Source organism: Ascidia mentula, chromosome 5 (genome assembly GCF_947561715.1).
Source record: "Ascidia mentula chromosome 5, kaAscMent1.1, whole genome shotgun sequence".
NCBI lineage: Eukaryota > Metazoa > Chordata > Ascidiacea > Phlebobranchia > Ascidiidae > Ascidia > Ascidia mentula.
In genome coordinates, this window is record NC_138570.1 from 21,333,357 (window position 1) to 21,357,094 (window position 23,738).

A 23,738-nucleotide genomic window follows, 5' to 3' on the forward strand; every position below is an offset into this window, starting at 1 on the left:
AATTTGTGCATTTTTTTTATATATTTTATCTCTCAACCCCGTTGTAAAAGGTTATTAATTTTAATACAAAACCGATGGTGCATTTTTTGTCAACAAAATTTTGTAGCTAATTCTTAAATACGACAAAACTATCTATGCTTCCACTTTAGGTGGTTATACTTGGTACAATGACAAGTACCTCAATATCATTCCATGTAAATGGACAACTGTATACAGGTTTGTTGAAGCTTATTTGCAAAAAAACTTCTGCATTTCTTTTTTTAGGCTTTTAATGCATTTTTATTTAGTTAATTTTAGTTGTTGGCAATAGCTGTCACAAAAAATGTGGACGTCCTTGTTAAAGATAGAAGTAGAAATTATTAGTTGTTGTAAACCTGTTTGCTTTGTTCAGTTGATGATGTGGATCCGATGATGAGCCTGAACTCATGGCTCCGATCACAACCAGGACTCACTGGAACAAAAGTTATGTGTTATGAGGGAGGATGTGGATGTTGCGTGGTTGCCATGGAGAAAACTCCTGGAAAGATAGAAACTGTAAACTTGGTGAATGTTAAAAGTTAAACTCTATGTCTTGGTTTGTTGTTTAATCATAACTGATATGCAGATGCTTCCTATTCATTAACTAATTTTACTGTGATAAGCAATGTGGAGCCAATAATATGAATTGTGTATAAGCTGCAGACACGGGGCCTGATGGCACTATTGGTTGAGCTTTGCTTGGTCATGGTGTTTCCACTTTGTTTTCTCCGTAAGGTTGCACCTAGTTTGGTGCCCAACGGATGACGGTGATTGCATAGTCACCACAAAGTGGAAGTCTTTGCTTGGCCGTTTGGTCAGCAAAGTTGTCTTATCGTCACACCAGCTGCACTGATGAGACCTTTTAGGTCAAAACAGTGGCCATCTGTCTGCAGCTTATACACAATTTTACTGTGTTTGACATAAAAATGCATATTTAAAAAAAATCTTATGTATTGACAAATGTATTAAGTGCCTCAGCCTGCTTGCTTCAGTGGACGGGTGCAGAGTAACAACTGTGGAAGGACTTGGGTCACGAAGAGATGGCTACAATGCAATACAAACTCGTGTAGCTGAGTTTGATGCTTCACAGTGTGGTTATTGCACTCCTGGCTTCGTCATGAATATGTACAGGTTCGCTTATAAATTAGAATACACAGAAAATTTGTGGTGGGTTATTGACAATTTTTTTTCAAAATAAAATGTCAGAGAATGCTTTTCTGGCCTTTCAAACACAACTGTGCTTATTTTATTAAATCATTACAGTATATGCATGTTTATATGTAGTTGCCAATAAAACCATAAAGTAACCCTCTTGTCTTTTTAGCCTTTTATCAGAAGATCCAACTCCAACCGAACAGAAAGTTGAAGATAGTTTTGATGGAAACATTTGTCGTTGTACAGGATATCGTCCCATACTTGATGCAATGAAATCTTTTGCAAAAGATGCTGACCCAAAACTGCTGGAAAAATGTTCAGACATTGAGGTACAACATGCAATAAAATGTACAAACTTCCTGATTCCTTTTCTGTGACCAACAAATACTTTAAGTAAACAACATTGTATCTCTGGAAATGTTCAACAGTTTTTGTTTCTCAGGATCTTGAAAAGGATTTTTGTCATTTAAAATGCAACAAACGAAAGTTGGTGCAACAAAAAGCAACCAGGCTTGAATTATTTAATGGTGGAACTTCATGGATCCGACCAACTTCATTCAATGATTTAGTTGCAGTTCTCAAATCCCAACCAACTGCTCAAATAGTTTGTGGAAACACTGCTTCTGGTAAGTCTAACACGACAAATTTATGTTTTTTTTGTTTGTGATCTGATGATGATCCATGGGAAAATACTTGAACCTATAGTATGTGTTAAAATGAAGGCAAAAGTGAGGTACAATAAGTTTGGGGTCAAAACAAAGCTGTGATAATGATTAAAGTAATGGTGGTTATAATTCAACTTGCATTTACAATGTAAGAAGTTGACCCAAACTTTGATTTGTTTGTGGTAAGAATTTCTCACCCTATAACCCTGAGTATTCAGGCAAATGTTTATTTTAAACAACAAACATCAACAAGTTTATATTGTAACATGTTGTAAAAATGCACTAAACCTGCTTAAATTTCAAATCTATAATGAAGTGCAGTGTTCTGACTTCAAACAGAATCGGTCCAAATACAAAACAAGCACAAAATGTGTTTCTTCCTTACAAGCAGTAAAGAGCCATAAGAATCCATGAGAAATGCGGACACTTGTACACAATATTTCATTCTATAAGGTCTCATTAGTACAGTTTGGTGTGACTGTGGCACTGGGCTACCTTGTAGACTACCATGCACACTTACACCACAGACACCATGAAGTTAAAATCTGTGTCCCTGTGAGTATCCAAGTTGCCCCAGCCAGTGTCACAGTCACCAGCTGCACTGATGATACCTTTATAGATTGAAACAGTCGTTGTTTATATTGCTTGCAGTAATCATTTTGTTTGGCCGGTGTTGTTTTTACAAAAGATTTACGGAAATATTAAAATTGGTCTTTTTTGTTGTTTCCTAAATGCCAGAAAGTTGAAAATTTAACCGAAGATTTTACACAGAACGAGTTTGTTCAAATCGGAGTGTTAGCGCCGCTGGTGGCGATATTGCGAGGTCATTGCATTCCCGCTCAGATGAAAGCTGCGATTGCTGTTGGATGCATCACTAGAGGGAACCAGGAAGCCCAACACGAGGCGTCGTTAGAAGAAGCTCCGACCGCTCTGTGTCGTCTGTTTCAAGTAAGTAGAAAATGAAGTTACAAAAATCAAGTTTGTCAAGTTTAAAGAAATTTCTCATTAAAATTTGTAACTTTTAGTGGAACTCTTTTACGGCATTTTTTTGATTTTTACTTTCCATTTTGCAAAAAAATATTATTCAACCCAATGTAAAGATTTCCATCAACTGTCATTTTCGTAACAGATTTGGTCGGATGAGGTGAAGGAACGCGGCGCATGCGCACTGTGGTCGTTGGCCGGTCACCACCCTGAGCAGCAGAGAGCAATTGCTCGCAGAATCGGGACGAGTCAAATCATTGACATGTTACTCAGCAAATCCGACACGCTTCAGTTGATCGGTAAAAAGTTGCTTTATTTCTGATATTTGAAATAAAACAAACGAATAATATAAAAAATAAAACAGTAAAATGAGTTCAGGAAACACAAGGCCCCAATCAGTGGAAGTTGTCGCTAAACAGATTCTTCGCGGAGTATTTTAGCAAAACGATTTTATGATGTCAATGGTTGGAATGTATTGACTCGTTTGTAGGTTGCCAGGCGGTGGCAGCATGGAGCTGGAAAAGTTCATCGAGTCAGGCGCGTTTGTCACGTGACAACACTATCCCTCCGCTCATCCGGTTGCTCAGGTTGGAGAAAACCAGTCGGAAAGTCGTCATGGGAACACTGGACGCTATTAACAAGATGTGCATTGGTGCGTGACAATTTTTCTGTAACGTTCATTTCAGGTATTATCACAACGACAATGGCTGCGCGTGAAGCTTTTTTGTTTTCTAAAGCATTAGAGGGAGCTTGAACGTCTGGTGTTTTTTTTTTAACTATGAGAAAATATTGGTTTCGTTCAGAATGCAATATTTTGTGTTTGTAAAATCAGTGAATTTCCTGAAGTTTGTTTTTGATAAATTTGTTTGTTATTATTTCACTTTATTTTCACATCGGTCCAGGTGTAGCCCACATAAACAACAAAAACTCACTACTCACAATTGCCGAAGAGGGCGCCATTGAGCTGCTGGTCAACAGACTGTGGAAAATGTCACGTGACGAGAAGATGCAGGTGACGCGATGCCAGAAATTACGTCATAGAGTCGCGATTAAACAAAATATGTTTGTTCTTAAGGTCGCCCAGTATGGTGGGTTTGTTGTAAAACCTTTGAAATTGAAATTTAAGTACAAATAATTGGCGATAAAGTTAATTGCGTGTGCAAGTTTATGTGTGAACGAATTGGAAGTAATTTTTACTAACAATTGTTTTGTTCTTTCTAAGGCGGTGAAATTACAAGCAGTCTCCGCACTAACCATGTTCGCATTCAACCGAATCCAACAACAACAACAGATTTCACGCTTGGGTGGTTTGAGCCTCATAACGTTTGAGGATTTATTTCGGTGCAAGGATCCGATTTTTAAAACTACCGCAGCTTTTCAGGTAAAGTTGGAAAGAAATATCTTGTATCTTAGACAGCTTTGTGAGATGAATTAAAACCTCATGCAATAATATAAACCTTGTGGTTTATGTGGGACGAAAGCGTGGAGGAAGTGGTTTTAAGTTATAGCAGTTGTGTATTTAACAGCTGGTTGTTCTCGCTCGCATCATAACAAACACTTCCCTTGTCGAATCTTCCGCTAGAGGCGTCATTACGCTCGTCAACTTCCTCGATGACGTCAACGATGACGTAGTGGCAATGGCAGGTACGTGTTGAAATATATATTCGACTTTTTGGGTGATTTGTAGTTTCACATGAAAGAAAGATGACGTAATGATGACGTATTACAGCGGATTATCTTGCGTCACTCGCCCACACGAGGGCGGGCGTTCCTGAAGCCATCGTCACTTGCGGCGCTGTGGAGAAACTTCTTGGTAAAGTGAAGTCGGAGAATCAGTTGGTTCGACAAACTGCTGCCCATGCATTAGGTTAGCTGTCTATATACGATTTCTATGGAGTTGTCGGGTGACAAAATAACGTGAGATTGTTTGGGAAAACATGCACTTGGTTTCCCTATTACCGTATGTATTACATTGACATTTATCTATTTCCACGTGGTTTAAACTTGATGACATTTTTAGGATATTTATCTTTCAACCGAACGGCGAGCAGAGAGTTGATGACGTCATGTAGAGCGACTGAAGGCCTTTACGTCACTCTTACGGATAATTTGGGTGAAGATGGAAAAGTGTCTGATGAGTTTGTAGCCGAGTTTAAACGACAGGCGACCATCGGTTTGCCGATTGTTAAAGAAAAGAGGAGTAAGTTCGTTACAATTTGTGTTAACGTACATTTCTACTGAGCTTAGACACAAGCTTCCATGCAGCAAAAGTTCTGGGGTTTATTTCAATCCTAAAAATATCAACCTTTGTTTATTCAGGGCCGTCAAGACCTCAAACAGCGCAAACGAGGGGAAACACCTTACATGTTAACGGGTAGAAAAATGCCTCGTAGTGTGCGTTAAAATACAGGAACACTGAAATGTGGATTTTTCAGAGCTGCTCACCGGATGATGAGAGCACGTTCGATTTCCCCGGCCAACAGAAAAGTTTCTGCAAACAAATAAAACTTGTCTGTTCCCAAGTTTTTCTTATTTTAGAACAACAGTTTCCTGTTATTCTTTTCTTGTCAGGTTCAAAACATTGTATGCAGTTGCGCGACAAGTTCGTGTAGTTTGTAAATATTTCACTGTGAAAATTTGTATGCTTCCTGTATTATGTGAAAGATTGTTAGATGCTGTTTTTTTATGTTCTTGCATTCCCTTTTGAAGTGACACGTTTTGTGAGATTTATAAAACTGTGAACATCCCAGATTCTTCCACTGATGTAACATTTTTTTACTCATAATTGCATCGTGTGTACTTAGTAAAGAATGTTTGACAAAGTTAGACATATGCATATTTACCTTAAATTTTTGTAGAAATCGAGTAGCTTTACTACAATAAATTGTTGGCTTCCAACCGATTATTTGTAACATAGAATATTGCTCTTTCATGCAAAATGTATATCAACTTGATTCAATCTGTCTATTTTGTGTGTACAAAAAAAAATTAGGTAATTATTGCAAGTCAGCAATCAGCATCAGAACAGTTGGAAAATGCTAATACACCGGGTCACAAATTTTTTCCAAACTTGATCCACGTATAAGTCTGTGTAAAACAGAATTCCGTGCAAAAAACCGTAAGCAGGTTTCTTTATATCTGAAAAATCACCTTTGCATCTGCGCTTAAATGGTTTTTCTGGGTCGGATTGGAATAATTGTTGTTATTGTGTAATTTTGTCAAAAATTTGCAAAGGCAAACAGAGCCAGTGTGTTGGTCTTTAAATATACAATAAATTTCATGACCTTGTCTTCTGTAAACCAAAGTGCTTACGTGTTGTGGAAGTAATATTAAATATAAAACACCGCATATTTCATCGGAAAACTTTATGAAGAGAAACAAAGCCGTTTCAATAGATGTTGGAACAGCAGTGAATGCACTTTGCCTCAGTAAAGACAACAGTAAAGTGGTCATCGCTGGACGGTCTCTGTTGAAAATTTATCATGTTGATGAGGTTAATGGTTTCAGCGAGCACCTTAATCTTCATGTTGGAAGAAAACAGGTTTGCTACGATGGAATTATTGTGTGCCACTAAGTTTGATAGTGCTGATTGTGTTTCGTTTCATGTTATAAGTGTATGTTTTTGCAATTGCTGTTGTATTTTTAAGGGAGGGATATTGGTATTTTTCTTTGCTCATGACTGGCCAAAGCCAGTTACCACCCAACAAAATAATACATCATAAGTTATTGAAATCAAATCAGCTTTTACCTGTGGCTGCATGCTTAACCTAATTTTTCAAGATTACAATTGCTGTTCATCAGCATAATTAGTTTACACATACACAATTAATTAAAATGTTTTGTTTTTTCATTTCAGGGTTTGAACATGAGTTGTTCTGACGTGGGTTGGAGTCCCGTGGATGAAAATTTGATCGCAACTGCTGCTACTAATGGAGCGGTTGTAGCTTGGGATTTAAACACTCCTGGTCGTGAAAAGAAGCTCGCTATATTGTCTGAACATCGTCGCACGGTCACAAAAGTTTCGTTTCACAACTCGGAAGGAAATCTTTTGCTAAGTGGATCACAGGTGTTTCATATATGGGTGGTTTTTAAATAAAAATGTGTTTCTTATGTAGATGGGACCTGTCAAGACCGTTAGACAAGTTTGTTTAAATTTGCATTGTCATATGACACAAGCCTTTTTCGCAATCAGCAAATCTTGTTCGTTAAAGTTTATTTTCGTGCTCAATGTAACTTGTAACACTTCTTACAGGAGCAGAGCATGTACATTTTTCTGTTAGAAAATATATGCATCACAAGTGATATTTTGCTTTTGGCTGCTACAAGTCAAAGCGAACTGTATAAAGATTAAAACAATAAATTTATGTGTTTATTGAAATAACAATCTTGGAAGCCATATTGTATCATTTCTTTTTTAAAGGACGGAACGATGAAGCTGTTTGATTTGAGGAGAAGGGAAAGTACCTACACGTTTCAAAGCAAAGCTGATGGCGTGAGAAGTGTTCAGTTCAATCCTCATGAATATTTTATTTTTGCTGCTAGCTTCGATAATGGTTATGTACAAGTAAGTTTTAGGGGTGTGCTAACTTATTTAAAAATACCTGCAGCCAATTTTAAACTGAATCTGGATATTTAATGCTGTCATGTTGTGAAAATCCCCTCACTGTCATATTGTAACATATGAAACCAATTCAAAATCTAGGTTTTTTTGAAATAGTTGGTATGTCCTTCCAGTGAAACAGTAAACCAGTGCTTGTGATACTAAAAATGTTCCCAGTATAAATGCAAACTCAGCATTTTAGTGAGAAAAAATTAAAATATTGCACCAAAAGTTTTCATGTTAATTTTGGTTGTTGTTGTTACTAGACATGGGATTACAGGCGACCTACAGGTTACGTTCACCAGTTTATCGCACACAAGGGATCTGTGTATACTCTTGACTGGCACCCTGATCCAGATCATAAAATGACTCTTGCCACTGGAGGGCGTGATAACATGGTTAAGGTGAGTGATTGTAATAACACGAATAATTTTTTAACTCTGTTTTTGCACTGGAGGGCGTGTGAAAGGTGGTTTTCATGTCATTGCTGGTAACGGATCTAATCATTGTCCATGTTAAATATTGTTTTCCAATGTTTCCACTTGTCGCATTCCAGGTTTGGTCGATTGAAAACAACAGGGAGAAAGAAATAAACAATGTTCCAACCATGTCGTCCGTAGCTTCGGTTAAATGGAGACCCCACCATCCAGAGCAACTTGCTACTATATCTATGATGCTTGAATTCAGCGTGAACATTTGGCATCTGCATAGGAAATATGTCCCATTTGCTCATTTCCAGGTATGAATTATAATTGTAGTTGTATCAAACAACCATTTGTTTTTTGATTATTTTTCTGTTTAAACAATGAACTAAACATATTTTAAGGATCACACAGACAGCCCCTCTGGAATAGTTTGGAAAAAGTCTGATCCAAATTTTATTTTGTCTTGTTCGAAAGATGGCCGTCTCATGATGCATTCATTACTTGACGCTTCTTGTCCAGCTAAGCAGGCCATGAGTAGTGGACTTGCCATCAGCTCATGTGGTCATATCGCCCTCGCAAGTCAAGCCACAGCATCAACACCCAGGGCACAGAGTCCCACTGGTTCTGCTTCAAAACTACCAACAATATTTGGATGGAAGACTGGATCAAAAGACGTGATTGATTTGGACGGTTTGAATATTTCCAGTCCTTCTTCGCCAGTTGCATTTCAAAGACAAAACAACTTTCTTAATTCCAGATCAAAGTTCAGAATATTTTCAAGCACCAAGTCTGATTTAAAACCAAGTTCTGACTTTGATGATTATCCAACTATGACGGACTCTGTTGTAGAGCAATTAACTCTTAACCAATTTAGGTTTGTTGCGAAAAACTATGTTTTAGATGGAAGTGGGATAAAAATGACTTTCGAAGAGCTTTGCTCGCACAACTCTGATGTTGCTTTGAAAGGTGGATTCTGTAATGTTGCTCGGACGTGGAAATTGCTTGGAGTTTTTTTCAGCAAAGAGATTCATTTGAACAAATCACAACCTGAAGTTTCAGAAAAGTTAGAAAAAGCAGAGGCAAAAAACAAAAGGCACTCACTCACTGTGAAAAAGGTGAGGTGGTTTTAGTGACGTAATATCTGCTACTGAATACCTTATAAGTAGTTGCGAAATGCCTGATATGCAGAAAGTTGTAGGAATAGATATAATTATGCCATGTTTTTTTATGGGGATGGAATCGAAGGATTCTTGTGACCATGGTTTGATGTTTAAAAAACAAAATGATTTTCTAAAGTTAAACCAGTATTTGTTCATAACATGGCAAATATTGATTATCACTAATTGTTGGACATGAATTTTACCGAGATTGCTTCTACACACAATAACTGATTTGTGTTTGCTGTAGGATGAACTGCATGGTTCACATGCATTGAATGGTTCAGCAAACCATGGTGGGGAAGCTGATCAACGTTCTGATGATGGAAGACTTGAGGTAGAAGATTATCTCACTGATATCGCTCGAGGACGACAATCAGAACCTGATCTCTACATGACAGATGATGACCCTGGGTAGTTTAGAGATATTATTCTCAAATATAAAATCATGCAAAGTTTGTTGCAACACAATTGTGCATAAACTAGTAAAAGAATATATTATCATGCTTTCCTGTTGCTGCATCCGCAACAAAATTCACGGTGTTATCTACAATTAAACACCAAGATGTCCAAAATTAAAACATGTAGTGGAAATTATAATCTGTAATCTAGTTTAATGATTTAGGTTTGGTTATGGTGGAATAACATCGGAAGCTGAGTTTTTGTCTGAGCACGAATATCTTGTTCCAACTGAAGCGTTCCAACAGAGAGAGGTGTTATCAATATATATAGATAGATAGGCCACAGTGTTTTGTGTTGCTAAACATATGGTTGCTGTGAACACAGTTTTAAGGTTGCACCACAGTACACACCCTAAGTAATGAAAGATGTAAGAAACAATCTCCTGTCTTTTTCAGGACATCGAACTGGATGCGATATCAAAGTTTGGTCGAATAGATGCACCTTCTGGAATGAACATTGAAAATGAATCTGAAAAACGAATCCTGACTGCTCACGGTGGGAGGTGGCATGAGAAGGTCGTTACCAAGGAGATGAATTCTTCTTCCTCAACATCTCCTGCTGATGAGGAGCTTAACATCTCAGATGGAGTCATCAGTGTGTGTCCCACTCTCTGGCCGGCTCCACTCGATTCAATCAAAGAAGAGATTGCCTGTCAGCAATTAGAGTAAGTTTGTGCAGTTCAAAGCATTCCGGCAAAACATCGTATTTTTTAAATTGACAAAGAAATACAACAATTTATCAACAGCATATTTTTGAAACAACAGAACTAACACTTACCAGACAATGAGATAAAATAATCTGCCAACTGCTTGTACGTAGGTAAAAAGTCTTTACAAGAATGTTCTTCTCTCTAATGTTGCCATCCACAACACACATAACATTCAATCATGTTTATTCACTCAAAAATAGTTGTGGAGTTGAATTTCTTTTTCTATTTTTTCACAAAACTCTAACAGTTTTCAGTTTGCTACATGTGTTGTATTCAATGTATTTGCAGATTTTTTGCTGAAATGAATGATGTGCAAAGTCCAGTGTGTATGTTGCTTGCAATGTCATCCTATCCATCCACATACAACCTTCCTATTGATGTTGAAACAGTTGATCATTGGCAAAACTCCTATCTTGATTTGTTGGCAAAGAACAGGTTATGGATACAACATGCTCAGGTGAAATAACTACTCTATGATAAGCAAAGTGGAGCCAATAATATGAATTGTGTAAGTTGTATACAGATGTTATGCCAATATAAGTATAATTACTTTTAGTTTGAAACTTGCACAAGAACATCAACAGATTCAACTCTTTCACATTTATCAATTAAAATAATTTTCATTGAAAGCTGCAGACAGAGTGTGTACATGCACTGTTTCGACCTGTAAGGTCTCATCAGTGCAGCTGTTGAGTGGCACTGTGCTAGCTTTACAATTTTCATTCAGGTTGTAAAACTGAGCCGAGTTCCTGCAATCCAATCTCTCTCATCCTCTTTAACTTTCACCCTGGGCTGCCAAGTCTGCCAACGACGAATGCCCCAGAGTAACCCCTGGTCATGTGACAGACGCATTGATGCGGAACACAAAAACAAACCAGTCACGTGTTTCTACTGTCAACTTCAAGTGCGCGGACTCTACACATATTGTCAAGGCTGTAGCTTCGGCGGACATTCCAACTGTGTGGCAACTTGGATAAAACAATGCCAGAAAAACGATATTCCAATAACATGCAGATATCACTGTCTGTAAAATAAAAATGAATGCGTGTACATGGTTGTACGAATTACTAACGCAGGAACTAGACAGGATCGCTCTACTGTGAAAACCCGTACTTGGCAACCTCATCTGCAATAGCTAACCTTCACATATGATATCGTGATATATTTCTGCGTGGTGTGATTAGTGATAGAGATGTGTATATCGTTAGTAAAGTTGTGTGCTGACTCACCAGTGTATCTTGACCATATTAAACTACCTTCAAATCTCTGAAATCGCGTAGCTCAGTTGGTAGAGCGTTGGGTCAGGTTGGCCCATAGCCTTTAGTATAAAACTTGCCAGCAGGTGGGGTTATTTTGCATTTGCAAACTTAATATTAGAGTTTGCAGCGTACTAATGAATTCCCTGTCGCTGCTTGCTGTGCTAAAGTCTGCTTGCGTGTTCTTGCTGTATAGGTTACTAAGTTCGACTCCGTGGCAGACTTGTGTATTAATTGAAAGACACCATTGCAATGCCAGGCGGCTTAAGTATAATTTGTTTCAAGCGCGTTTAACAAGAGTTTAACACGTGACTGAATTGCTGCGAATTAACTATTAAAAGAACGTGCGAACGTTACAGCGCGATGGCGGTAATAACGAAGTTCAAGAAGCTATGCATGACCTGGGGAAATCCCTATCGTCCGTTCGTGACGTTTTAGACTCTAACACAGACAGTTAGAAGTGTCTACTAGAAAAAGTAGCCTAGTTCCAGACTCCTTTATTGCCCTAGCTGCGATTCCAGTAAACTAAATTACATAATGACGTTTTTTCCCAAAGCCTGAATGACGTTTTCCCAATTGTCAATATGTTGCTTGTCATAAGCTGTCTTGATTTTGTGATATATTTTCAAGTTGTGTTTATTCGAAAATGATATTTAATTTTGTTTTCAAAAAATAATTTTGACAAAATGACAGAAGTTGGAAATCTTATTACATTCGCGGCATCTATTGGTTTGGTCGTAATGTGTTCAATTTACAAACAGATATTAACTAAAATATCAAATCCTTATATTAAAAAGGGTAAACTCTTCTTTGAAAATGTAAATAAAACTACTCGCAATTTAAAAAGCACATCAAAACATATGCCGGACACTTTCCGTACATCGGTGGAATTGCGATGTGTGTAAAGGAAAAATGTTCTAAACAAGGAATTGCAAGAGCTTTGTACAAGAAGTAGGTTTAAAATTAACTTGTGAATAAATGTTTCAAATATTTTTGTGTGACTGTTACAAGGCATTGTATAAGGTAACGGCGTATGCTAAGTATCGCGCTTTTACTATTGCGCCCTTGCAGACGAATGGAAATTGCCAGAAAAGACGGATTCAAATATTACTCTATTATTTGCTCGTAATTGTACACTGTAAAGGCTGTTCAAAACTTGGAAGCAAAATGCATTGTGGAGATTGATTAACGAGATTACGTGGATCCTATAATTGGAGAGAAAGTGTTAAAAAACGTCAAATCTCCTCATCGTTCAGCAAAACTAATGTTTCTTGTATAAACTATATGTATATATAGGCTATAAGTTATATATGTGGGTATGTCCTCTGATAAATTTGACGCTGAAAAGAAATGTTTTGCAATTACCTTAGAATGCTGATGTGTACAATAAATTATACCCAATGCCTTTACCAATACGATGAACAAGATTTGACCATTTATAATTGAAGTTTTCTCAAGAACATGTACATTCAATATGTCTGCAGCTGAATTTGTTATCGATGGACAAATGATTTAAGATACTTTTTTATATACGTGTATTAATGCGCAATCGGAATGCTGATCAATAATACTATAGCTCTTGTCCTGATAGTTGGATCATTCAAACTGCCTTTGGATCTTTAGTGACATGCACATACATGGGCTACCACATGATGCAATGTTAGGCCTATATGCGAATACATGTATAAATACGTGTATGTTAACTACATCATTGCAAAATTACTCGTAGAAAAAAGCACCAAACAAGAACGGGCACGTTTGTACATATTGACTTGTGTGCGTTAATAATTCGATGTTTCGAAGCATTTTGATTCAGAATTATGTTTCAAACGAACAACCAACAAAGTAAAGTTAGCGTTGTAAAACTTCATTACAACCAAAAACATCCGATTACGGTTTTCAAAAACGAGGCCGTGAGACATTTGTGGGGGAATCCCCGATATAGAAATGGTCTTGAATCGGTCGTCATCACATATCTTCTCACACCAGTCAAGGAGCCAGAAGAGAACTTTGCTGGTAATGTTTTTTTTAACATTTTCGTCCATTGTAGGGCCTAGAAAGTAAGAGGGTCGGAATGTGTTTTATCGTTTGAATTTCTTTTTTACATTCGAACATTCAGAAATGCGTTGGAGTTTTTTAAAGGGGTGGGATTGCTGGATGCAGATTTTGTGAAAGTCGCCAGACGGTTGTTGTACACATGCATTCTACACCGAGAAGTTCAAACTTCGTGTGACATATTTGTACACTTTGCGACACTTAAAATTCGTCGCTGGATCCTTCAGCGTCAGGACTTCAAGATTAGGAAGCCCTGCTCTACATATACGAGCTGCTGTCGTGTCAGCTTGTTCCAGTGGCAAAATTCTGACAAAACTCTTGCGGAATGTGAGTCTCACCAATGCGGATGACGTGGATCACAGATCTGCTTTATTCGTTACGTTATCTGGGAATTGCTGTAGTGGTGGCTACACAGTAAAGATTTGGGAGTTAGTCGCAGGGTACCGGCGATGGGTCTAAATGCTTTGTTCAATTCTGGGTCGATAACTGAAATCGACTTTTTATATTTGTACTGTAATAGCAACTTATTTCTCTAAATACTCTAGTTCACATGAAATACGAAACACGTCCGTGGTCTTCTCTGTTTCTGTGTATTCGTCCGGCTGTGCTGAAAGTTACACATATCTGGCTAAAGGTGGGAATTGGCACTGCTTTAAGACATTGTTATAGCCGTAGTTTTTGACCATTTTTAAGGAAATTGAAGTGAAAGATGAGCCCTGGCGACGAAATTTTGTGTTGACCAATGACGTAAAAATATGTGCAAAAAAGGCCATGATAATAAAACACCATTTGTCCAAATCGCAACAGCTGTCATGCTATTTCTTTCTGCATCGGCGTAAGGTGTATTTTGTATGTATCTGTTTTATAAAAGCAGGTGTTCTAAACTATGGTTTTGCCCAAACCTATAAATAAATTACATTCGTATATATTTTAATATTCTTTCTAATTTTTGGTCTCATATGTTGGCTATGTTGGAAACGAATTTTGATGCTTACCGAAAATACAATTTTTTTATGGAGGGGTACCATGACCACTGATTTTGGCTTGGCATGTGATTTTTTTGGTTGTGTATCGATGCACAAAATAATCCTTCAAGAGAATCAAACTATCATGGAATACTGCTATGGATATTTTGACAATGTGAGTGGAGTAAAACTGTGCAGACCTTGTTCTGAGAAATGTCCTAAGTGTAATTTCAGTCTATTTTTACTCTATCGAAACGATTTGTTTAAATGTTGAAAATCTTCCGTCATGGATTTCAGACTTGTTTTCTGCCTCCGTTTTTCTTTACAAAAAAAAACTCCAATTTACTTTGTTTAAAGTGTCACAAGTCTAAATATTACTTGAAATAATGGAAGAGAAAGCGTTAAAAAATAATTAATCTCCTCATCGTTCAGCAAAACTAATGTTTCTTGTATAAACTATGTGTATATATAGGCTATAAGTTATATGTATCTATACTGTAACTACATGTATATATGTTTTTGTAAATCCACGAAAACGAGAAGCGGCGTAAGTTTTGACTCAAACAAAGTAAAGACCGTGTCTCAATGGCTACAGCCACGAACTTAAAGACGCTCACCAATTTCTCGGCTTGACGTCCAATTCCGCAAATATATACAGAATTATGCATATCGCTGTCCCTCTTCACCGACTTACGGATAAAGTAAAGATTTCAGATTTGATCAAAGATTTACGAATGCTTTTGGTGATTCCAAGGAGTGTTTAACTTCGGCGCCCATTTTACAATATCAAATTTCGCACAGCCGTTTGTGGTCGATACAGACCCTTCCTATATCGCTGTAGGATGTCTTTTGTCGCAGAGCGTGAACGATAAAGAGAGGGTAATTGCCTATGGGAGTAGGTCTCTAAGCAATGCCGAAAGAAACTGTATAACGATTTGCCGGGCATATATCTAATGTTAGTGTTATAAAAATCACTGCACAAGAAAAAAGGCACCATTGGCCCACTCGATGCAGCGTTTGGAAGTCGATGTATTTTATCCTCTACCACCCAAGCGATCTGGGTATCAGTTTTTTTTTGTTTGCATGCGATATATTTACCTTTCCACATTTCGTTCGTCCCTGACCGATGCGTCATAAAATGGCAAACGTAACAGGTATTGCTGAAATCTCTTCGTCTTTGATTTTGGATATTTGTGAAATGAACAAAAATGTCGGTTGAAACTTACTGTCTGAGCTATCCCCGTCACACCCGATGTTACCCTTGCACCGGTATTTGATGTTACGCCGGTTCTAATTACAACAAAATAAAATTTAGGAATGTGGTGCATAATTAAAAAGTCATATCCATAAGTAATACCCCGCCATAAACTCTCCCTGGAGAACAATAATAAATACTTTGCGACGCTCCTACAATGTTAAAACAACACATCCACGCGTCATTTGTGGAAACCTTGGGTTTTGCGTAATGTTGAGTACCCCAAGTAAGAAAGCATATTTCTTGAATGTTTTTATTCAGGTATTGGATCTTTACCGAGAAATTAGTCTTTACAGACGAAAAATAGCTGCATATAAATTTAATTCACTTTGTTCAAGATCTACCAACTTTGTTCAAGATCTACCAACTTTGATCAAGATCTACCAACTTTGATCAAGATCTACCAACTTTGTTCAAGATCTACCAACGGAAATTAACTGAAACTAAAATCCTTTCAACGACAAGCCTAAGACATGTGTGTTGTTTATTGAGTATATGTTGAGTATATGTTTCTTATTATAAGCCGACAAATGTGGCGTTCCGTCCTGTTTTGATGTTAAGCAGAAATGACTCCGTCAATCCACACACGCACGTCGGCTATCTGTGGAAGAAATTTTCTTAGTCAAGTATCAAAGGTTAAGATTTCCACTCAAAACCTGGGAAGTACCTTATCGTAGACATTCCAGATATCGCAGACACTTTGACCGCATGACAAAACTCCATGAAGGAAGAGCTGATTACCTTGGTTGGGATGGCGGCAGACAAGACCGCCTCCACCATCGTGCTTTGAATAAAACGATATTATTTGAAACTGCCAAAAAATATGGGAATTCTTGTGACTGGCAAAGTTGTTGACGCCATGTAAGTGAAGCTTATTATCTTTAAAAGTTGGTTGCCACCAGTTTCGTTACCAGAGTTGGCAATTTCGTCCATCACCAGGTTTTCCCTCAGCATGTTTTCACTTGACCATTTTAATGTATATTATTAATACTTACAGTGCAAAGGCCTTCCCCAGCAATGCCTTCAGCACAAAACTTTGGATCTCCGGCGGACACGCGGAATGTTCCAAACGATGCAGTTAACGAAGAGCAATTTGTGATCGGAACGATGTCAGAGGCATGTTGGAGCAATACGTCGGAAGCTGGACCGCTCGGGCCTGCAACAAAATCATGTTTTTCCAATGCTTTTACGGGTATAGTTTTATTAATTTATTATATTTATTTGAAATAATCTTCACCTAAGGAGAAAAAAGATCATTTTGTAGTTTACAAGGTCGAAGAAATAGGATTCATAAACATGGTTCTCTGTAAGAGCCAGTGCAGAACCGCATGGCGAAGGGTGTGTGTTAGTTTATACGGAAAGCTGTATATACAAACTTGTCAGTCCCCAGCCCGCTATGTAGCAAGTAGTCCCGGCAAAGGAATTGCTGTCATCGTCTGTTCTTGTTCCATCTGACACCAAGTTAACTGGCATCACAAATTGGTTGAACGTAGCTTTTCTCGACAGCTGTCAAATAAACAGTTCTTTGCTATTACTCAGTTTCGCAAGTGGATCCTCATTTATTGCAATATCAATGGTCTTTCGCAAGCAAACTGCATGCAGTTGAACAATAGAATAGTGTGGCGGTGGACACCACGTTCGAAAATGTAACCAGTGAACTCTCAATTTGTGCAAGTTCTTTGGCAACAAATTAATTTTTCCGGCCAAAAAACAGAAATGTAGAGCAGTAGTTGCAAAAAGGTTTTTTTTAAATTCTATAAATAGGCGCTTGAATAATCCCTGTATCTACATTTTGTTTTCACTTTAGTATCTTCCGCTTCAAAATTATACTCACTCTGAGAAGTGCAACTTTGTAGTTGAAAGTTGATTCATCATAGTTCGGATGAGTTATCAATTCGGATATGTTGAAGAACTGTTCTGTTCCGGAAACACTCGATCGAATCCGATCTCCCAAAACAACTCCCATCGTCTCCCTTGCGAAGCTATAGTTCGTGATATTTTGTTTTAAGGAAGTCAGTGAATACAAACAAGAAAATAAATAGTCTGGTGTTTGGTGTAGTTTAAACGACAGAAACAATAAAAATACCTGGAGATACCCGTGATCACCCATTCGTCAGAAATCAGAGATCCCCCAAATAAAATATTTTGCACATTAGACAACTGATACATGTAAGCCATAAACGGATAATCTCCTTTGCACGTTTCTTCGCCACCTGCATTATTCCCAAAACAAAAAAATAATTCGGCTCTATTTGTTTTTGCAGTTGCTTGGCCGTAGTGTGTTCCAACAAGATTTATCAACGGCGGTTTGTCTCTAGTTACCCAGCTAATGACTGCAAAGTTTGACTTTGCTTCGCGACTTGGGTGCCAAGACCGAAGTTGCATTAATGAAATATAATAGTTGTCGTGGCCGTGTCTGAATCTTACTCAAAAATTAATACAACTAAAATATTGGTTTGGACGGGAATTTGTTAAAACAAAATTTAATGTACCCCAATTAAAATATATTCGTTAGTACAACTGGAAACTACAAAGTCAAAACATTATAAGTTACCCAAGATTCTGGGTGAAATCGTTGTCGATAAAGGAGTGGCTCGTTCTAAGCAAGTGCATGGATCCAAAAGACTAAAAAACGTCGTCCCTTTAAACAAAGCGATAAGTTTTTTTTCAAGTGGAATATATTTACGAGCAAAACAAACTACAGCAGAATTGCAACAAGTGACAATCTCAAGTACGTTTACATACCGTGCTGTGACTTGCAACTTGCTACACATTCATCACACCGGGCACAATCACAATTTTGTGTGACGCAAGCTGTCGAATCTGCGGTACCTGCAACACATTCACACCATTAAGTTGTATGTGGTTTAAATACTACATATATCATAACCGCTAATTTATTTATGTTTCAATAACAGCAAGTCGTACAGGGTTTGCACCTCCAGTGGATCGGAAATGCTCACACTCCACTTTACGTGTAATAATACTGCTCGTGAGTGGCGATGGAAAGCCGTGAGATTGGTGCAGGTGTACATGAACTCACCTGCGCACAAGGCACGACAAAGAGCACACTGAACGTCGCTGGGAAAAGGAGGTCGTTGATCTTTGCAAGTTTTTAAACAAGCTGACATGCCTGAAAACGAGCAGCAAATATTGTGACATTATAGGATGTGCATCAGTCAGGTAAAATGTTATGAAATATAAGAACATAGACAGGTTTTGTACCGGCACATTCGCTAAGACAGATGCCGCATTCGGTCAGACGGATCATAATGGTAGGGTTTATAGGTGGGCATGTTGAACCGCCATCTTGCCAGGCCTGGATCATACATGTTGAATTGAAACCTGGAAAATGTATACAAGTCATCGTTGAAGCTCCTCGAATGTGATTTTTATCATAATATTATGTGAATTCAAAAAAGAGCGGCAGTCGATCAGCTTTAATATGCATGACTGAATCCGAATATTGTCTGCAAATCCTACAAACATGTGCTTCCTCACATTTCAGTATGTACTTAAACAGGGAAATAGCACTAGCATTAAAAGTGTAAGGTTTATGTGTGCGTAATTATCCTTCTGAGGAAATTTGACTAAAATAAAAATGTCACAATGTCCGCTGTTAAATCCCCGTTAAATCCCCGTTACGAGGCTAGCTAGCTGTGGAAACTGTTGAAATAGTTGCATTACAAAGGGAATTTAGCAAAATTATTTCGCTGTAGAGTAATTAAAAACCGTAATGAAGAGAGGTGTGAGTTGTTTTCCACAGCCATTATTAAAATTAATGACGTCAATAAACATTTGCATTCGGTTTGATTGCTGATAAAAGGTATTCGGAGTCGACCGTCTTTTACTGCGCTGGCGTACTCATTCAATATGATCTTTAATTATAATAGCGGCAATACTTCGCTTTATGATATACAGTTTCTGTCCGTATTACGCGAATCCGAAATACCCGAGGTTTGCCAAATCTGATCAGAAACCGACGATGCCATTGGAGAAAAATTAATTCTTCAGTTGTTTAAATAAATAATATAAGATCATCCCAAGTTCTCGAATTTATTGCCACAAGTCACGAATTCTTTTCTCCTAAGATTTAGTGGTGATGTTCTTCCTAGGCCCGTGTGCAATAAACGTCCGGAATATAAAACTAAAGTGGTTTAACTAGTTGCTGTATGTGACTACCTTGTGGACATGTAGCGATTAAATGTGCACGGCAGCTCGGATCCAGTTCATCAGCAGTAAAGCACATATCGTGTCGATAGCAGCTTCCGCATTCTTCAGTAACCTCATCAGCTACGCACTGCTGTGGGGGGTCGGCGAAGTCGTGTGGAATCTCCGGACGGCATTGAGCAACCCCGTTCTCCATAGCATAGTCTATTTTATAAAATTCCTGTTAGCCTATTCCGATAATCGCTTCCCATTATAGTTGCAACGATTTCCACCATTTGTTATTACCACGTTTCTGAAAAGCGATGTTTCAAACGTAGTTTTGGTCTTGCAATGATTACAAGGGCGAATTTTGCGCTTAACGTGAGCTTATAAAAGCTTGATTTCAAGGAAAGTGTAGACGTTAACGCAAATTATAATTTAGCAAACACGTTCAAAAAAGTTTGAAGAGCGACTGCGCAAAATAATGCATGTAACTTGACAACGAACACGTTCAACGAGAAACTGTGGAGGTTTTTTGTACATCGTCACCAGACTACTTAATAAACATTACGCTTATGCTGTGCACTTACCGACACAGGGACTCAAGCAGGATTTGAAGTTCATTAATCGTTGTTCGTGTTGAGCAGTGAAATTGGGACAAGAAGAGGAACATAAGGTTTCGTTCATCCAACTCGTTTTTATGCAGTCGACTCCTCTCGACGCCAAGTTTCGTAAAGAAAACTCCCTCTCTGATACATTAAAATGACGCTCTTAAATATAGGACTACCGTATAATTGTTGTTAATTGTCACACATACATATATACTGCGCATTGTATTGTTTTCCTTACAATGGCATATTGGTAAATTAGCGCCACGATTTTCGTAACGTAAACTCAGTCTCCGATACATTTAAATGAAACTCTTGAAAATACAAAACTGGTCCAACGCAAAACGCAAGTTTATATTTCTTATTGTTGTTGTTCTATCACAATGTGGTTGATAATCAGGTGAGCACAACATCCCGATCATACACATTACGACAACAGCATTCCAGGTGGTACGCGAGCAGATTTTGTTGCAGCTACATGTTTCCTTGCGGTTGACATGGTTACATTAACCACAAGGTAAAATGTTGCTGTATATTGTTTGGCACGCAACTCGACCAACAGCAACGTATTGCCCAAAAAGGCGACTTGTTTCAAAGGAGGACGCCATGGGCTACCAGCGGCGAAAATATAGAGCCTCCGTATTGTAGACATTGTTATGGTTGTAGAAGATGTCCAACGGTACGTGATTACATTAATGTTGGGAAACACTGCATTACGTAGGCGTTTATATACTGCCCTATTGTTAAGCAATATACCGCATGTCGATCTGATGCAATTCCAGCATGTTTCGTTAGGGCTGCCCGCGCTTGGTTCTTCACACGACAACTCTCTGAAGCACCATTCGCATGTATCTGTGTTAAATGCAATTGTAATTAGTGAATCACACGAATTAGAGGAAGTTATGTTTTGATACGATACCCGTTAAAAATATTTGTATTGGCCTAATATTTGCGTACCCTGGTGATAATACTCATGATTGAAATATATACAAATCTTCAAGAACTTTTTATAAAACAATAACATCCATATAATAAATGTAACAGAAAAAATTACCTTGGGCTGTAGCGCATTGCAAAATATCAAAGAGTACAACCAACACAACCCAAACACACTTCATTATAATTTTCTTCACTAACCAAAAGTAACCCAACCTAGAATTACTTTAAATTGTTTCTGCTGATTTACGTGAATACAAACATAACTCTATAGTCTCATTGCAGGATATATGCGGGACAATTAAACAGGATGCTTCGTCCCCACAGTATTATCTCCTGTCGAATCATGCATTGTTTGTGAAAAAGAGCTTCAAGCTAGTAACGCGAGCTAATGCACTTATCTATTAACATTATTGTATTTTCGTAGTTTAATACACAACATAAACGGAACGGAACAGCGGTGCACACTAACGTAGGCTACAATAGAATGCCCTTGACGACACAGAGGATCACTTATATAGGAGGGGGTCACGTGACACTTCCACCTTGTACAAGCACTCATGCGAAACACACTACATCCCCCTTTACTGAAAATGAGAAATCGGAATTACAAGTCCTGACGAACGGGTGGTTTTACCAACCGACCGGAACGCGTACGTAGTTCACGTTGTTCTGGAATCGGCCGTATGTGTCGACAGTTACCTCCCAATGACCGGTTTGGGGTATAGACGATGTAAGAGCGTGGAAGTGAGGTTTGGGAACGTACAATGCCAACCTCTTCACCGATCCAAGCGTAGGTTTCCGGGGAAAGTTCAGGTAGAGGTGTAAACGTCTTTGTTCGTTTTGTTTTTCACACGCTTTATTTCTTTTTGTATTTTCACTTCACCTTCACTTTAACTCACATGTTTTTTTTTGTTTACTTTTCACACTCACCTTTATAATGTATTTGTAATTATTTTGCAATTTACTCGTTTTAATATGCCCGAGTGATCATGCTTGCGTGGCAAACGCGGGCAGAAATGATTGGTCAAGCGCTGGCGAGAGAAATAATGAGCGAAAAGCCAGACAGTTCTCTGGTGGTGGCGTGTGGTAAACACTGTTTTTGGTGGGAGATCTTATGTGGTAATTGCTGATGAACGCTAGTCGTAGTGGAATGTGTATTTTGTATCAGTCTTAGAACAAACGTTGTTTTATTCGCGCTTTTATTGTTTTATTCTTTTTATACCTATTAGCGTTTTTCTATTGTATTACAAAAATGCAGAGAAGCCTAGGCCCAAGACAAGCTAATTTCGGTTACATTTGGCGAGCACGCCAGGACTCTGCTATCGCTTATAAGGGGTCACACGGCTTTCAGAGAACTTAATGTCTTTTAATTTGTTTTTATCGCCACCGCGCTTTGTACCGGGACAAGATGTTGACCAGTTTGTTTCCTTATTTGAATCGTACTGTGAGAGTGTGAAAGCTAGTGAGGAAGTTAAACGTCATCTTTTTTTGACATCAATTGATGATGACCTCCGCTGGCTAGTTCAGGGAAACGACAATAATGTTTTTCAACTGAAGTACGATGAGTTAATTAGCCGCGCCCTAAAGCAAGGTTCTGACCACTCGCGCCTCCATGAAACACGCGCAATGTTGTTTGGCCGGCGGCATTTGCCACAGGAAAGCATTAAGGACTTTGTGTATTCTTTGAAAGCTCTTGGCGACAAGGCTTATCCTACGGAGGAGGCTGTTAAAAATGAGGTGTTATATTCATTACTCTTTGTTGGCATGTTGGACCAGCACATGGCCAGATCCCTGCCGCAACGGTTGGAATATAAACGGGACTTTTGGACGGCCGCTCAGATGGTCTTGTCCACGCATGTACCGGAAATGTCTCAGGTTTTAGGCGTGTGTCGTCGTGAAGTTCAAGGTCCATCAATATCAAAACAACCGGAAAAGGATGCAGACATCAGCGTTCGAGAATTCAAAAAAAACTGTGACCGCGCTCCAGAAGGACATTGAGCTTGTACGCCGCGAGGTGCAGCGATTGGGGAAACCAACACCACATCAGATGGCAGACAGGTTGGAGCGACGCTGTTATGCCTGTGGTAAACCAGGACACTTGCAAAGATTTTGCCCAATGCAAGGTAAGCGCGGCTTTCATACCAGTTTTACGCCTCGCAGGAATTTCAATAAAAGACCTGGTACCCCTGTGACCCAAGAGGCAAAAGCAAGTGTATGTTTGAAGGACACCGAACCCAAAACTTCGAATCCTACCAATAATCAGTACACGAGCGAGAATCCCACCAAACCCCGATTAGTACGGTTTGTCAACATTTCTATCGCTTCAGAGCCGGTAT

The 23,738-nt window shown here is 38.5% G+C and overlaps 4 protein-coding genes across 4 annotated transcripts; all 4 read left to right on the forward strand.

The window, feature by feature from the left end:
* Positions 1-167: 167 nt before the first annotated feature.
* Positions 168-2,462, forward strand: LOC145903212 (xanthine dehydrogenase-like). Its single transcript, XM_082991277.1, has 6 exons — positions 168-216; positions 392-543; positions 989-1,149; positions 1,343-1,502; positions 1,616-1,799; positions 2,302-2,462. Exons 1-6 carry the CDS (start codon positions 168-170, stop codon positions 2,460-2,462), a joined length of 867 nt encoding a protein of 288 aa, XP_082847403.1.
* Positions 1,662-5,560, forward strand: LOC145903715 (ankyrin and armadillo repeat-containing protein-like). The gene is made up of 10 exons (XM_082991844.1): positions 1,662-1,799; positions 2,610-2,786; positions 2,968-3,121; positions 3,313-3,474; positions 3,725-3,864; positions 3,970-4,203; positions 4,349-4,466; positions 4,552-4,689; positions 4,843-5,022; positions 5,142-5,560. The coding sequence occupies exons 2-10, from the start codon at positions 2,682-2,684 to the stop codon at positions 5,198-5,200; spliced, it is 1,290 nt and encodes a 429-aa protein (XP_082847970.1). The 5' UTR covers positions 1,662-1,799; positions 2,610-2,681; the 3' UTR covers positions 5,201-5,560.
* Positions 5,561-6,189: 629 nt separating this feature from the next.
* Positions 6,190-11,205, forward strand: LOC145903636 (GATOR2 complex protein WDR24-like). Its single transcript, XM_082991745.1, has 11 exons — positions 6,190-6,363; positions 6,679-6,888; positions 7,243-7,386; positions 7,689-7,826; positions 7,979-8,161; positions 8,249-8,962; positions 9,255-9,418; positions 9,630-9,717; positions 9,862-10,130; positions 10,464-10,632; positions 10,903-11,205. Exons 1-11 carry the CDS (start codon positions 6,190-6,192, stop codon positions 11,203-11,205), a joined length of 2,556 nt encoding a protein of 851 aa, XP_082847871.1.
* Positions 11,206-22,761: 11,556 nt separating this feature from the next.
* On the forward strand, positions 22,762-23,400 carry LOC145903213 (uncharacterized). The gene has a single exon (XM_082991278.1). The coding sequence runs from the start codon at positions 22,762-22,764 to the stop codon at positions 23,398-23,400; it is 639 nt and encodes a 212-aa protein (XP_082847404.1).
* Positions 23,401-23,738: the final 338 nt, after the last annotated feature.